This window comes from Plectropomus leopardus, chromosome 7 (genome assembly GCF_026936395.1).
Source record: "Plectropomus leopardus strain MGB_pleo_1.0 chromosome 7, ASM2693639v1, whole genome shotgun sequence".
NCBI lineage: Eukaryota > Metazoa > Chordata > Actinopteri > Perciformes > Serranidae > Plectropomus > Plectropomus leopardus.
Window position 1 is genome coordinate 3,448,192 of NC_142182.1, and position 13,732 is coordinate 3,461,923.

The following is a 13,732-nucleotide window of genomic DNA, read 5'->3' on the forward strand; positions in this document are numbered from 1 at the left end:
TATTTACCTTTCTGTCACAAATCATAATAAATTTAGGAATAACAACAGAAACAACTAGTTATAGTCATCTTAACATTACTGTTATTCATACATTTCATAATGTCCCATTATTTTGTCTTTATTTTTCTTTATATTATTATTATTTATTTCCAATATTGTAGTAGCAGTAGCAGTAGCAGTTGTTGTTGTTCGGAACTCTATCTCTCTCTTTTTTTAATTTCTTCTTTAATTTTTTGCCAATTTTCAGGAAATTTGCATGTAACTCTTAACTTCCTCAATGCTTTTGAAAAAAACCAAGACAATTTGCTCAGGTTTCAAAGGGTTAATGATGTTTAAAGTCACAGTTGTAGTTGTGTATTCACAGTAGATGATGGCAGTGATAAGCTGTAACATTAGAAATAGTTGTGCTGAGGTATGAGCTTGGAGACAGTGAAGTCTGGGGTGTTGGGAGTGCAGAGAGAATGGAAGCTGGAAGAGAGGTCCCTGCGGTGCACTGCCCCAAAGCATCTTATTTCAAAAACGCTATTTTTGCTCCCAGCTGTCAAAGGGTGCAGGGATGATTTGGCAACCGGTTAATGGAGGGCTACAGGGCTTGTCTTACAGTCTGTCTGCTCACTTGTACTGTAAAATATACTTGGAAAAATTGGTGATGACAGCAGTACTGATAGAGGCCCGACTCATAATAGGAGGAGGGCGATGATGGCCACCACTGTGCCGCTAGTCACATTACTTCCACTGTAGCCAGCACATTAGAGCAGATTTAGAGGCAAGGATGAATGGACAGGAGAGAGGAACAGGTAAGCAGGCTGCAGCTTTAGTGGGGAAGAAGCATGAAGGATGACACACACATACTAATGCACATTTAGAGAGCCATAATGCCCTCCTCCTCACACCATCGCTGCACACTCACATACACACACAGATAAATGTATACACATACACATTCATGGTTTGACAGGCGTGAAAGCCAGCTGTCTGCCTCTAATGGGTTCTAGTGGAATAAACCTTTCTTGTGCAACAGTGCCAGAGGGAAGAAAGGGAAAAGACCCAAGAAGTAAGGAAAAGAAAAGTGTGAGGATGTCGCAGCAGAGAGTAGAAGCTAAGGCTGAATGTTGGCAATTGAAATCCTGGTACTTACTGAGATTTATTTGCAGAATTTCCTCCCTTTTATAGAAGATCAGCATTTTTTCTAACCATGTTAGAAGTTAGCCATCTCAAAGGATGGTATTGTCAAAAGTTGGCCCACAGACTGAATATCTTGATTAATATTGGATTTAATGCCATCCCTGCTGAAAAAACAGCTTAAGGTAAGTTTTTGCATAATCTTTGATGATTTAGTTGATCATACCAGCATGTGATAGTCACTCTAGCTGGTTTATACATCAAATCGATGTCCTTGAGTATGGAGAAATAACAGTGTCAAAAGAAGGAAGTATGAAAAGAAAAGATGCATAAATCAGTTAACTGCCATGGGATATTCATAAAGATAAATGTGTACAGCCTGATAGGCTTCTCACACCAGCATGTCCAGCTAGTGGTCCACCCAAACCATCAAAGCGATGAAAAGACGGGAAGGAATGGAATGGTTCTGATGGAGCCATTTACAACTTCTGACAATGGAAATGCAAAAACCACCAAACTAGTGTGTAACAAACCAAACCGAACTGGACCTCGTGTTGGAAATGGGGCATCCGAAGCTGCCAAGTCACTCCAGAAAGCACCTGTCAGCTTGTCCTCACTCCGAACTTGTCAAATACGTCCGCTCTGTCAGAGCTTTTGGCATACGATCGTAACAGAACCTGCGGCGTATGCATGATATGCCGCTAGACGCTGTTGGGTTGAAACAGTGTCGGTACTGTTGAATTTAAAGAGTACAAAGGTCCCAATAGAGCGGGCAGGAGGAGGGGTGATGGATGAATACAACAAACGCCGGACTTTCATCTGAGAGGTTAATTTTCGCTTCTCATCTGAATGTGATGTTTTTTTCTTCACCTAACTGTCTGTGCCCTTGTTGCCTAATCCTCACCATGTTCTTTTGTTGATGTCCTGGCATTGGTTGCCATGTGCTTTGGGTGCCTAAACATAACCGCATGCTTTTGTCATGTTATTTGACCATGTCTTTTCATTTACATCCCGGCATCGGTAGCAGCATACTGCAACATCAAAGAAAGAAATCCTCAGGCTTGTCTTTTTAGCTTAGCATTTTCAGAATTTCACAAACCCTTGGCCTCTTTTTTTATCTCTTGTTTAACTGTGTTAACTGTGTCAAGCACCTTTTATTGCAATTTTGCATGAAAGGCATTTTCTAAAAAAAGTTTAATTGAGCTAAATCAGCAGCAGATGCAGAAGGATACCTAGATCATACTTTGTAGACCTGAAAGTTCACTGACAAAGCGGCGATATGTGACGACTTGGGATGAGAATGTGTTGGACAATCATGAATTGGGTGTAGGAGCATATATGAGTTAAGTGGATAAAGAAGTTAACGTTCATAGTTTATTCTTATTGGTGATTGTAAGAACAGATGGCACCGTACAGAAGAACCGGCTCGGTAATCCTACAGTAACAGGGCAAGAGACAAAGATGGGAAGATTGTACAAACAGGTGATTTAATTTACAGATGGCTGTAAGTTTCTGTTGGCGACCCTTGTAAATGTAAAAAGTTTTAGTCTATAGAAAAAATAATTAAATGGGAAGGACAAAATTTCCCAGCACTTTCCTCTGCTGTTTCTGTAATGTGTCTGTGCCAGGAAGTCAGTGCAGATCATTATGCTCCAATACAAATCAAGAGCTTTCCATTTCATTAGAGCTCTGATTGTTGAACTTTCAGCTCCACAAATTACTCTACAGTTTCTGCCAGACTCTGCACTTATACACAAAGTTCCCTGCAATTCCTGAGGGTCCAATTTTTTAAAAGGCCTGCGCACATTAACAAAGGCCCAGCTGTCATCACTTACAAAAATGCGCCTTGGCAAAATCTCTTCGATTTATTGGATGATATATCAATTTGAAGTTTAAATTGTTAAAAAATATGCAGATTATTTCAGAGCTGGATTTAATTTGAGAGCAGTTAATCACTCAAACAGGAGTCAAAATGTTTCGTTTGATATATTTAACATCAACCAATAGCTATTTAGGAGATTAATGGGAAAACTTAGCTCCCTCAGAGTGTGGAGATGAGAGAATGATTCATTAACATTAAACTCAAGCACTCCTGCACAAGGACTCCTTACCTCTGCGCTCTGACTATGTTTACATGCACATTATAATCTGTTTTTTTCCCTTATTCTGAAAAAGACAATATTCCTACTAAACTGTTAAAGCTGACATTACTTACATGACAAGTCACATGTGCTTCCTTGTCTGTCCCTCTGCGTTTATATGTGGTGTGATGTGTCTTCCCTCAATCTCCTGGCTCCTGGCTTCTGATTAACAGCCTGTTTTCATCCCGGAGTCGTCAAATGCCGCTGCTTTTGCAGTGATTTTAGCGTAAGATCCCGACGCCAAAAGCCACCTTTCGCGTCTGCATGATAAACTGCCGGATATCGTCAGCTGAGAACTTGGCTAGACAGAACCTTTCATGGTATTATTAAACACCGACAGACGGTTTGATGCCACCTGCTGTGGAAGCATAATATGCAGATGGCCAGAACCTTTCGCGTCCGTCTAATGACATAATGTTAGGAGCATGAAGGTCCCCATTAGGGCAGGCAGGAGGGGCAGTGAATACATCCAACAAACACCGGACTTTTAAGTTCGGTGTTCACCTCCTGTCTGAATATGATGGGTTTTTTTTTTTTTTTTGCTTAATCATAACCATACGTGCCACTACCTACTTTTGTTGACATCCTGGGATTTGTTGCCATGTGCTTGTGCTGATAAACATAACCACATGCAGCATAATCCCAACATGTGCTTGTGTTGACATTATGGTAGCAGCATCCTGGAATGTCAACAGCAAACACAGAAGGATACCTAGCGTGTAATATGTAGACAAGAAAGTCCGCTGCAAAGCGGCAACATGTGACAACTTGGGGTGAGAAGTTAATGGGTAATCAGAGATGCCCACTGAGTGTTGGGGGTTGGAGAGGAAATCTTTATGTCACTGATTTAGAGTTTTGGCTCACTCGTAGCAGCAAAATATCAAGTTAAACCATATGAAGAGATCCCACGGTGGCTGCCGAACACCACTCTGAGTGGCCATGGCTGAAGAGAAAAAGGATAGTCGTGCATGCTGCCTGATATACACCGGGCACCGAGATAGCATGCTCATGATTGGAGGAGAGTATTACCCATAGAGTCCAGTAGAGGGCGCAGCCTGTCTGAGACAGCACTTAAATACTGCATATTTACAGAAGATAAGAACAATGACATGTTTAATGTTTTGTCGCACATCTTTCTATTTTATAAAGTAGAGAACTCCTGCACAATGTCTGGTACACTTGCAATTGTAAGAGATTTACTGAGAACGACAATTTGGTGTGGAGACGTTTATCGGGTTATTATTAGATTACTAGTTAATGAAGAAGAATGTATTACATTAATCCATATTTAGACAAACAAATATCAAATCTGTATATTTTTCCTGTGTAAACCAGGTTTAATGAGTACTTGTTTACATCCATAATGCAGGGTTACTGATCTGTTCTCAATGACCTTACTAAGTGTACAGAATAATTACACAGTGGTTTGCTGTAAAAAGGAGAAACTGTCTTCATCTAAAACTGAGAAAAGAAAAAAACTAAGTTTGAATCTTACAGACAGCCTCCATGTTTACCTGTGCCTGTAGAAGGACTCTATCGAATATTACTTGACACCTAGTCTTGTCCCGAGGACTTTTGACGAGTTCACCACGAGACCTGGCGGGACCTCTGCTTTCATTTCAGTGTTTTCTTGTAGAAAGCCTCGTCGTCCTCCTCCTCGTCAGGTAACAGCACTGCCATTTAGAAGGAAAAGCTTTTTATCCGGCCTAAACATGGAGTGCAGCAGGTTACCCAGAAAAGTGTCTCTTAAGTGCACCGGTGCTGCAGGTCAGGATGAAAGATCTTTTTCAAAAAGTGCCTCTGTAATAAAACAGCAGTTAGACTTAAATTAATACTAGGCCTGTCTAAAACATCATTGCTTTAATCTTCATTTAACATTAAGCCTGTTTTACACAGCAAGTCCTTAAAGTTAGCAAGACAATAATGAAGTCACTTTCTTAAAACATTTTGGTTTTCAAACTTGTCGCATGTGCTGCTCCTCTCGCCCACCATTTATCCGAGATGATTGTGCTATTAGTTGACAGCTCGAGGGGTCCCGATTCTTTCCACAGCCAGTTTCAACAAATTTCATCATTTAAACAGAAACCACTGTATACAGTATTGACCAACTCTTTTTGTTGCCCCTTAAAAATCACACAGTTTTATGAGTTTTTAAGTCAGAGGAAGCTTTTTAAACTTTGTGATCTGCTGTCTACAACATATTTTTAATTACTTGTGCCTTCTGAATTTGGCAATGCATGTGATGTAAAGTTATTTGTATTTTGGTAAGTTCTTCCAAAACGTGTCTTGGCAAATGTTTTGAGGGAGGAATGCAATCACTGAGTTTATCAGGCTGAAAGGATAAACAAAATGTGTTGTTGAAAATGTGTGTTCAGAAGGAACTTTTACATGAAGCATACTGATCTGATTAGAAAAGGTTTAAAAACCCAAACAGATTAAACATGATCCAAATAAACATCTCAATCAGCTTAGACAGCCGCAGACCGACTCAGATTTCAGTCAGTTGCAGAGGGATAGTTTACACCTTTTCATAAACTGATTGAAAGAAAATGTTTAATCTTTTTTTTTTATTTTAATTAACCCTCTGATTTTTATGTATTTATTTTGTGTATTGAGCTCTTAGTATTGTCACGTTCAGTTTGGCATTTTAGGCAGTGTGATTTGTTCTGTGTTTGAGGAATTTGGAAGTAGGAACTGGATCTGGGAATGATACATCTACAATGTTCATGCTCTTTGTGTTTTTTGAGATAAGATACTAAAAACAGATGGTATAAAGTAACAGAAAAAGTATTTTTACAAAAGGAAGTAAAAAACAACAACAAAACAAACAAGTAAGAAAACAACCTAAAAAAAAACTATGTAGCGAAATTTAAGTGTTTTTTTTTCTTTTTGTCTGTAACATCATTTTTTAAAAATATAATTGAGAGGATGATAAACATAGTTTTCCTTTGTTTTTTGATAATGTCTAATAATCCATCCCAGCTATTAAAAAAAAAAACAAAACAAAATTTCCTTGTCCCCTTTACTAATTTTTTTGCAGTTTTGATGACATTTCTTTCAAAGTTACTTGTTATGTTTTTCTCATGATGATGAAAGAGATCAAACCAATTTTCTCAAGTTTCAGAGTTTAAATGTTAGGGGAAAACGTCTGAATGCATCACAACAAAACTGACGTCAATCCAGGTGTTAAAGGGTTAAGTCCAATATTTGTTCATGTACTTAGTCCCACTCACCACTGGTTCCACATTATGTGTGTCAGTAAATTGTCAGTGTGACTGTATGAAGGCTTGCTTGCCTTGAATTGCTCCTCTAAAGTATTTTGAATTAAATTTAATCACCTTTTAAGATAATGGTAAAAAAAAGCGTTTAACAAAAAGTGACTTAGTAACACATTCAGCAGTTTCGGAGAAACATTATTTTTTATTTGGAGTTGTTTTTCTGGCCACCAGGTGCATGCAAGTCCAATATTAATTCTCTTTCAGGTCTGCGTTTGGTCTCTACCAACTCCTGAGGGAAATATCTGGCTCTTTAGCTGCTGTGCTACACCAGCTTCACACACACACACAGACACACACACACACACACACACACACACACACACAAACGCAGAATCTGTGTGGTGTGTGTTTGGCTGCTGATTGTTGCTGAGCAGGTGGTTTACAGTGGGAACTTTTCTTGCTGAAAACAGCTGCTTGCTGCGATGCTATGAGAACTGTGAGAGGAAACCAAAACAGTGAAGTTGTGTGCCAGAGAGTTTAACAATGAGCTGAAACTCAGTCTGTAGAGCTGTGGGAAGCTTCAGTTTCAATGCAGTAACTATTGTGTATTATTTGGGGAAACAACCACCCCACATCCCAGTTGATAAAATTGCCACATTAACAGCAGGCAACTGCACACCATCTTCCAAAATGTTCATTTGTAAATGTAATCACAGGCATGAATAAACTTGTAAGTTATCATTACAACCACATTTAGTTTTACATTATACTGCAGTTCTGCATTTGGTTTGTCCAAAACCCTGAAAATAAGTCTTAAAATCTGAATGGTCTGAATGCAGAGGGAAAAAAAAGATGCCATGGCTACAGCCCGGGAATCAGGTGAAGGTTAATCGGGCAGCTGTGGGTCAGGAGGTTGAGTGGGTCGTCCTCTAATTGGAGGGTTGGTGGTTCAATCCAGGTCCATCACCACTTCAAGGATACTTTCAAGGACCACATTGTCATAGGCTTACATCAGTGTTATAAAATATCGACTACAGCTTCTTTAATGCTAATCACTCCCCCGATGTTCAAACTCCCAAGAGACAAAATAGAGAGCTCAGATCAAGAACAGAAAACACCCAGGGGGAAAAAGGGACTGGAGCACACGGGTTGATTACAGCCTTTAATTGTACAAACAGACCAGCGTGTCAGCATGACTGTGTCTCCTTCATCTTCACAAACTCTGAGAAATCTGTCTTTGATATCCCTCGTCTGATTGCCTTGAAGCTGCTCATCAGGTTCTCTTCCAAGACTCTGTGCCTATCTTAAAAGGATGGTTTTAAAATAAATACTGCACATTTGGAAAAAAAAAAGAACTGTGAGCGTTTGCCTCCATATTTGGCCAAAATGAGAGAGAAGAGAGATGGAAGTGAGACAGACAGACTGACAGATGGACAGACAAGATTGAAAGCAGCATAGAACAGAGAGCCTTAATATTTCAGATCTAATGCATTATTTATGTCCAAGGCGAGTCGGCTGAATCTGCCAGAGTGCTCTTGGGTGAATGGAGAGTTTTCGATTCACGGGCATGCACTATGTGTGTGTATGTGTGTGTACGTGTGTATCTCCGCAAGTGTGCATGATTGGCAATGCAGTGGATGAAAGACAAAGATGAAAGCGGCAGCCTAGAGGCCCTAACTACGAGATCCATCTGTTGGTGGTGTGAAACTAAAGTTACTTTAGCTTTCAGGTAGGCACCTTAGGTGGCCAGTGTGTGTGTGTGTGCGCGTGTGTGTGCACGCTCATAAGAAGTCAAGGAGGTGGGGAAGTGATGCAGATGAGAAGCTTTTCAAAAAACCACCTGCTAGCAGCAAAACATTATGAGGCTTCTTTATTTGCTGAAAAGTTTAGTGATACTTATTGCCGGGTGGACCCCCAGTCATTTTCTAATTCACAATAAAAATAAAGTGCTGATAGCCAGGAAAATGATAAGTGTGAACTTGAAGGATGTAAAACCACCAAACATAACACAGAGACTCAAACAGGTCTGCATGATGGAACGAATGACTGCGAGCAGACAAACAAAGATGGACATTTTTGCGTAAAGGTGGAACTGTGTTACAGTATATCTGGGTGTTTAACTAAGTGATATGGGTTGTTGTAACAGAATAGAGAATGTCTCTATATGGTTGACCCTGCTCTGTGGAAAGTGTCTGTCTTTTTGTAATTTTTGATTTTTTTAAAAACTTTTCCCCTTAAATTCTTCTTATTATTTAATAATTTATTTTATTTATTTATTTTATCATCATTATAACTATCATTTCATATAAAGTCCTATGTCAGGGAATGATCCTTTTTGTGAAAATGGGACAAGAAATGTGCAAAATAAAATACAATAAAAATAAAGTGAGTAAACTAAGAATTGTTTTTGTACTTTTAGTTTACATAAAGTGTCAGAGTGCAAAAAACAAAGAACAAACCTACCATCAAAATGGAGCTTGTTTGTCAAAAAAGTGCCAGTGGAGGATCCCCTACACTCCCTGACAGAAGTCCCTGCTAAAAATTCTAAAATCCTAGAAATGTCCTAAAATCTTAGGACTGTCCTGAGATCAAATAAATGCCCTAAAATCCTAGAAAACTGCTAATGTCCAAGAATATAGTATAGATATAGGTAGAAGATAGTATACCTTTAAATATTTATCTATGCATGTTCATTAGCTTATTTTTTTATTATTCTGTTTTATTTAACAACAGAAATACACATCAGTCATCTTCCTTGAAAATGTACAAAACCTTTCTGACAAATTTTCAGCAGCTGTCCCTTGGCCAGTTACAAGTTTACTTAATTTAAGTTCTTGTAAAGCACAGTAATATTTATCTATTTAAATAAATGAAATGAAATAAATGAAAATAAATTAAATAAATGATAAATGATTAAATAAATGAGAAGAAAAAGTTAAAGTCCCTCCAGTGCCGTCCTTTGGTAACGTCGTCTCCCTTCAGCCAAAATGGAAAAAAGTAGAGTTTCTTACAGGTGCCACAACTGAATCAACAGTGTTTGAACACACTCACAAAACTACGCACACACACATCCACACACACATCCACACCTGTACACTTCTGCACTCTTACACAAATTTACGCACGCGCATACACCCAAGACGGTCGATTCCTGCATGAACGCGCATGTTTGCCTGTCATTACCTCACCGGGCCTCTCCATCACCGTGTCGATGCACCTCAGCTGCTTTGCGTTGCCCCCCTCCCCTCCACCTTCCGCTCCGGCTGTGAGGGGGCCGGCGGAGGCGCACAGAGCCCGCCTCCTCCCCTCCTATTGGGCTGTTTGAGGAGGAGAGGAGGGGAGTGGGGAGCCGGTTGCAGCGCTGCGTCTGACAGTTTTGCAGCGCAGCTTGACTCGCCGGCTGCTCAGCGGGGACTCTGTTTCTCACCAGAAATTCTGCGAGTATGAATAAAGCAGAGTGAAGCGTTTTTAAAGCGCGCGGAGCATTTCTGTGTGACTCCACGGCGTCGCGACGCGCCGTTTGGAAACGTTTTTGTCGAGTGCGTCTTTCTCCTCAATCCACCTGCCTGCGCGCGTCGGGGAACAGGAAGCCCATGGAGGGATGTCGCGATGCTGTGCACAAGGAGAACTAAAACTTTGGTGTCGACATGTGTGATCCTGAGCGGCATGACCAACATCGTGTGTCTGCTGTACGTCGGCTGGATCACCAACTATGTGGCCAACAACGGGGGCTCCAAAGTTGCGGAGAGCGGCGGGGAGGCCGACAGAAACTTAGAGGAGGACAGTAAAGGGGAAACGCTGAGGATTATCGAGAGGCTGGACCGGCTGGAGAGCGTCGTCAACGAGCACATCAAAGGTCAGCACAGCCTGGGGGGTCCGGGGAAAGCTGGGGGTGAAATATGATTGAAAAGATCCGAGGCAGCCTTCAGAGAAAAATAGGACCACTTTTAATTGACTTTAAAGTCACCAACACCTTAATTTCCGGTAGAAATATCTAACATTTACTTTACTGAAACATGAATCCATAAATCAATGAGTTTAAACACAAAAATGACAACATATTTAACAATTTATGAGTCTTAACAGACATTATCAAGATATTCAGTGTTTCCAGCTCAAAAATGACCCACCTTCAACTAAACTCCTAAAAACTAAAGCAGCTTGATTGAATTTTAAGCCCCAAATCTATTTTTCATGAAGACACAACCTGTCATTTACAACAAACTTTGTGAATATTTAGGTTTTCCCTCTTCACAGTGCAGGAAAACTGCATTTAATCAGTGGGATCCACTCGTCTTTTTAAAATACAACACACCTCTCCTAATAGTCTTTACTAAAGTAGAGATTTATTATTTATTTATAAAGGTACTGCATTGGTGTAAATATAGTTTTAACAAAATATATCACATGTGTAGCTTAGGAAAGTAGAAGAAATGTGCAAAAAGTAGTTTTGAATGCATTTTTTCATAGAGAAGCAATAACAGTCTAACAACATAGTATATTAAACTGTGCAGTGAGGACAATATGCAAGTTTGTGTGCATGGACTTTGCAGATGTAGTTTTGTGTGTGTTCTGTGGTATGAAAATGGTTTTATAATTGCAGGGTCAAAAATGACCCCTAGGACAAGATTTTTACCCTGCTGGTGTACAGCTTTCATGGAAATATGAACAAAGGCAATCTTTCACTTTTTCTCACGTTGGTGTCGTTCTAGAAAAAGTCATCGAATTTTAAGTTGAAAAAAGATCATTTAGGGCTTTTTTATGCTGTTTAACATTGTGACGGGTCATTTTTGACCCCTAAGATGACACAAAGGTTGAGTTTCTTTATGCTGATTTTGTCTTTTTTGGAGGGTTAGGTCATTTTATTTGGGACACTTTTTAGTTGATTACCAAGAAAAACTCTGCAGACTACCTCAAGTGTTACTTGTATAACTTGTTGTGGTTCTCTGCAATATTTCCATGAAGAAAACATGTTTACAAGTTAAATAATTTAGAAACTTTGGACCAACAAACATATCCCAAACCCAATTTCATGCCCATGATGTGTTCAGGTGAAATGGGAGAATCTTGTTTGTTTGTTTAACTTAATGGTTAAATCCATTTATCAGTTCAGTCATTATTTCATTATATGAATAATGTAACCAACTTTTCTGCCATGCTTTTCCCGTCCTTTGCTGCTTGTTTCCTTGGTGCCACATTTTCTGCAGTGCACATGCATGTGTGTAACAATCACGACTATTTAGCAGTGTGACTGTTTAGCATGTGTAAATAAACTGTGGTAAACTTCCCTCTGTCTAACCAGTGCTGAGGCTCCCTTTTCACTTGGCCTCACAGAAGCTAAATGCTCCGTGCGCTGGCTCTTTGTGGACGCCTGTTAGATTGTATTTATGACGTTCAGCGCCTCATCAAAACTCAAGAAGTAGCTTTGACACTTATGTTTATGTCCGTTACCATCCAATAGGTTCATTTGCACAGAACATAAACACAACACAGCAACGTGCGTTTTATTTTTTAAATCTATTACATTTCACCATCCTTGAGAAGGGAAACTTAACTTGCTTTACTTAGGGGCCACTTTTGCAAAATGACAGGAGGCCAGGGGCCAGTCGCAGCAGCCCTGTACACGTTTAAAGGATTGTAGGACATTTCCATGATTTTAGGATGTTTCCAGAGTTTTGGGATGTTTCTAGGATAGTAGGATGTTGAAAGGATTTTAGGATGTTTCTCATTATTTTGGACATTTCTCCTATTTTAAGACATTTTTTGGATTTTAGGACATTTCTAAGACTTTATGACATTTCTCAGATTTTTGGACTTTTCTTGGATTATTGGACATTTATTAATTTTAGGATGTTTCTAGGATTTTAGGAGATTAAGGGCTTAGCCAGGACCTCTGTTGTGGGGTGCAGGGATCCTCCACTGGCACTTTTTTGATAAACAAGCTATTTCAATGCTGTTTTATGCACTTGCGTAAACTAAAAGAACAAAAACAAATCTCAGTGTGGATTACTTTTTTTTTTTTATTATTATTTTTTTAAATTAGAAAATAGTTGGGGGGGTCACCCAGCGCCCTATTGGGGGCCAGATTTGTTCTGCGGGCTGTAAATTGAGTTTCACTGATCCTTGAGCCATAAAGGATGTACAGATTCAGTTTTAGATTTCCGATTATTGATTCATTTTATGCATCAAGAAATAACCTTTAAAAGAGAATCCCTCCCACCTCCTCAGCATACAACATTCGGAAAAGTTCAGATATTCCAGAATACAGAAATTTATGGTGATTTTTTCACAGTGGAACAACAACAACATTGTTTTGTCAGGCCAACAGTTGAGCACACACAAAGTCCACCAATTCTGCACATCAAAGTATGTTTACAGTGTTGGGGTGTAGTACTGCATGTGTGAAAAGAAAAAGTTGTAAATCCTTTTGTTGCTCCAGAAAAAAACTGTATGAGGTCTGATTGATTCATGTTTGAAAATGAAAAAAAATCTTGGGGTGTGGAGAGAGAAAGAAAGGAGCTCAGCAGACCTCTGTAGCTCGCTCCTCACCACAGCTGGAAGCAAACAGCTGGAAGCTGCGAACACAAGACACCCAAATGTTCGACCGAGCTGTCGGCGGTCCGATGGTATTGTGTGCGAGATGTATACACCAAGCCAGAAGAATGTAATATATACAAAAGATGCTGTCTCTGGTTTATGCTTTGATTCTGATCCTTTTTTCGACTGTCTGAGAGTCAGGCAACGTAAGCGAACATGCTAATTTTGGTTTGGTGCTTTTAAAAAAAAATTACTTGACCAATTAAACATTTATGGTTTCAGATCGACTTTCCTGTCAGTCGACCAGCAGATTAATTAACACATCATTTTATCTCTACTCAACATAAAGTCAAAGAATCCACAGGACAAAAGAGGAGCACTTTAATCAGTCCCTCCAGGATTTTTCGATGTTGTGAACGGAACAATTAACTCAAATTTATCCAATCCCTGTGAATTCTGTGCAACCTTGAAATATTGTCCAGTCACTGCAACTTTACCGCAAATTTGACTACTTAAAATGGGTAAAATGATGTTTCATTAGAGAGCTGCTTAAGTGTGTTGACCCACTGAACCTTTTTTGTCCTGTTATACCCCCTTTCCGTCAAAATTAGCGTGTGCACTCGTGTTTTCTGAACATGGGTAAACCCACTAACAATAGGCCATAGACTCCATTCCCATTGTCAGTAGAGCAGAGCTGTGTACACGGCACTGCAG

The 13,732-nt window shown here is 39.6% G+C and overlaps 1 protein-coding gene across 3 annotated transcripts in view; it reads left to right on the forward strand.

Moving 5' to 3' along the window:
* The first annotated feature begins 9,812 nt into the window (after positions 1-9,812).
* galnt18a (UDP-N-acetyl-alpha-D-galactosamine:polypeptide N-acetylgalactosaminyltransferase 18a) overlaps positions 9,813-13,732 on the forward strand; it is a 166,447-nt gene continuing 162,527 nt past the window's right edge. For 2 of the 3 annotated variants that reach the window (XR_015776941.1, XM_088079671.1), the window contains exon 1: positions 9,813-10,337. Coding sequence is in view for 2 of the 3 variants with exons in the window: in XM_088079671.1 (XP_087935797.1) it covers positions 10,091-10,337 (247 nt within the window). In the remaining variant the exon portion in view is untranslated. The remainder of the gene's footprint in view (positions 10,338-13,732) is intronic. The other variant, XM_042496204.2, reaches the window with a different exon arrangement.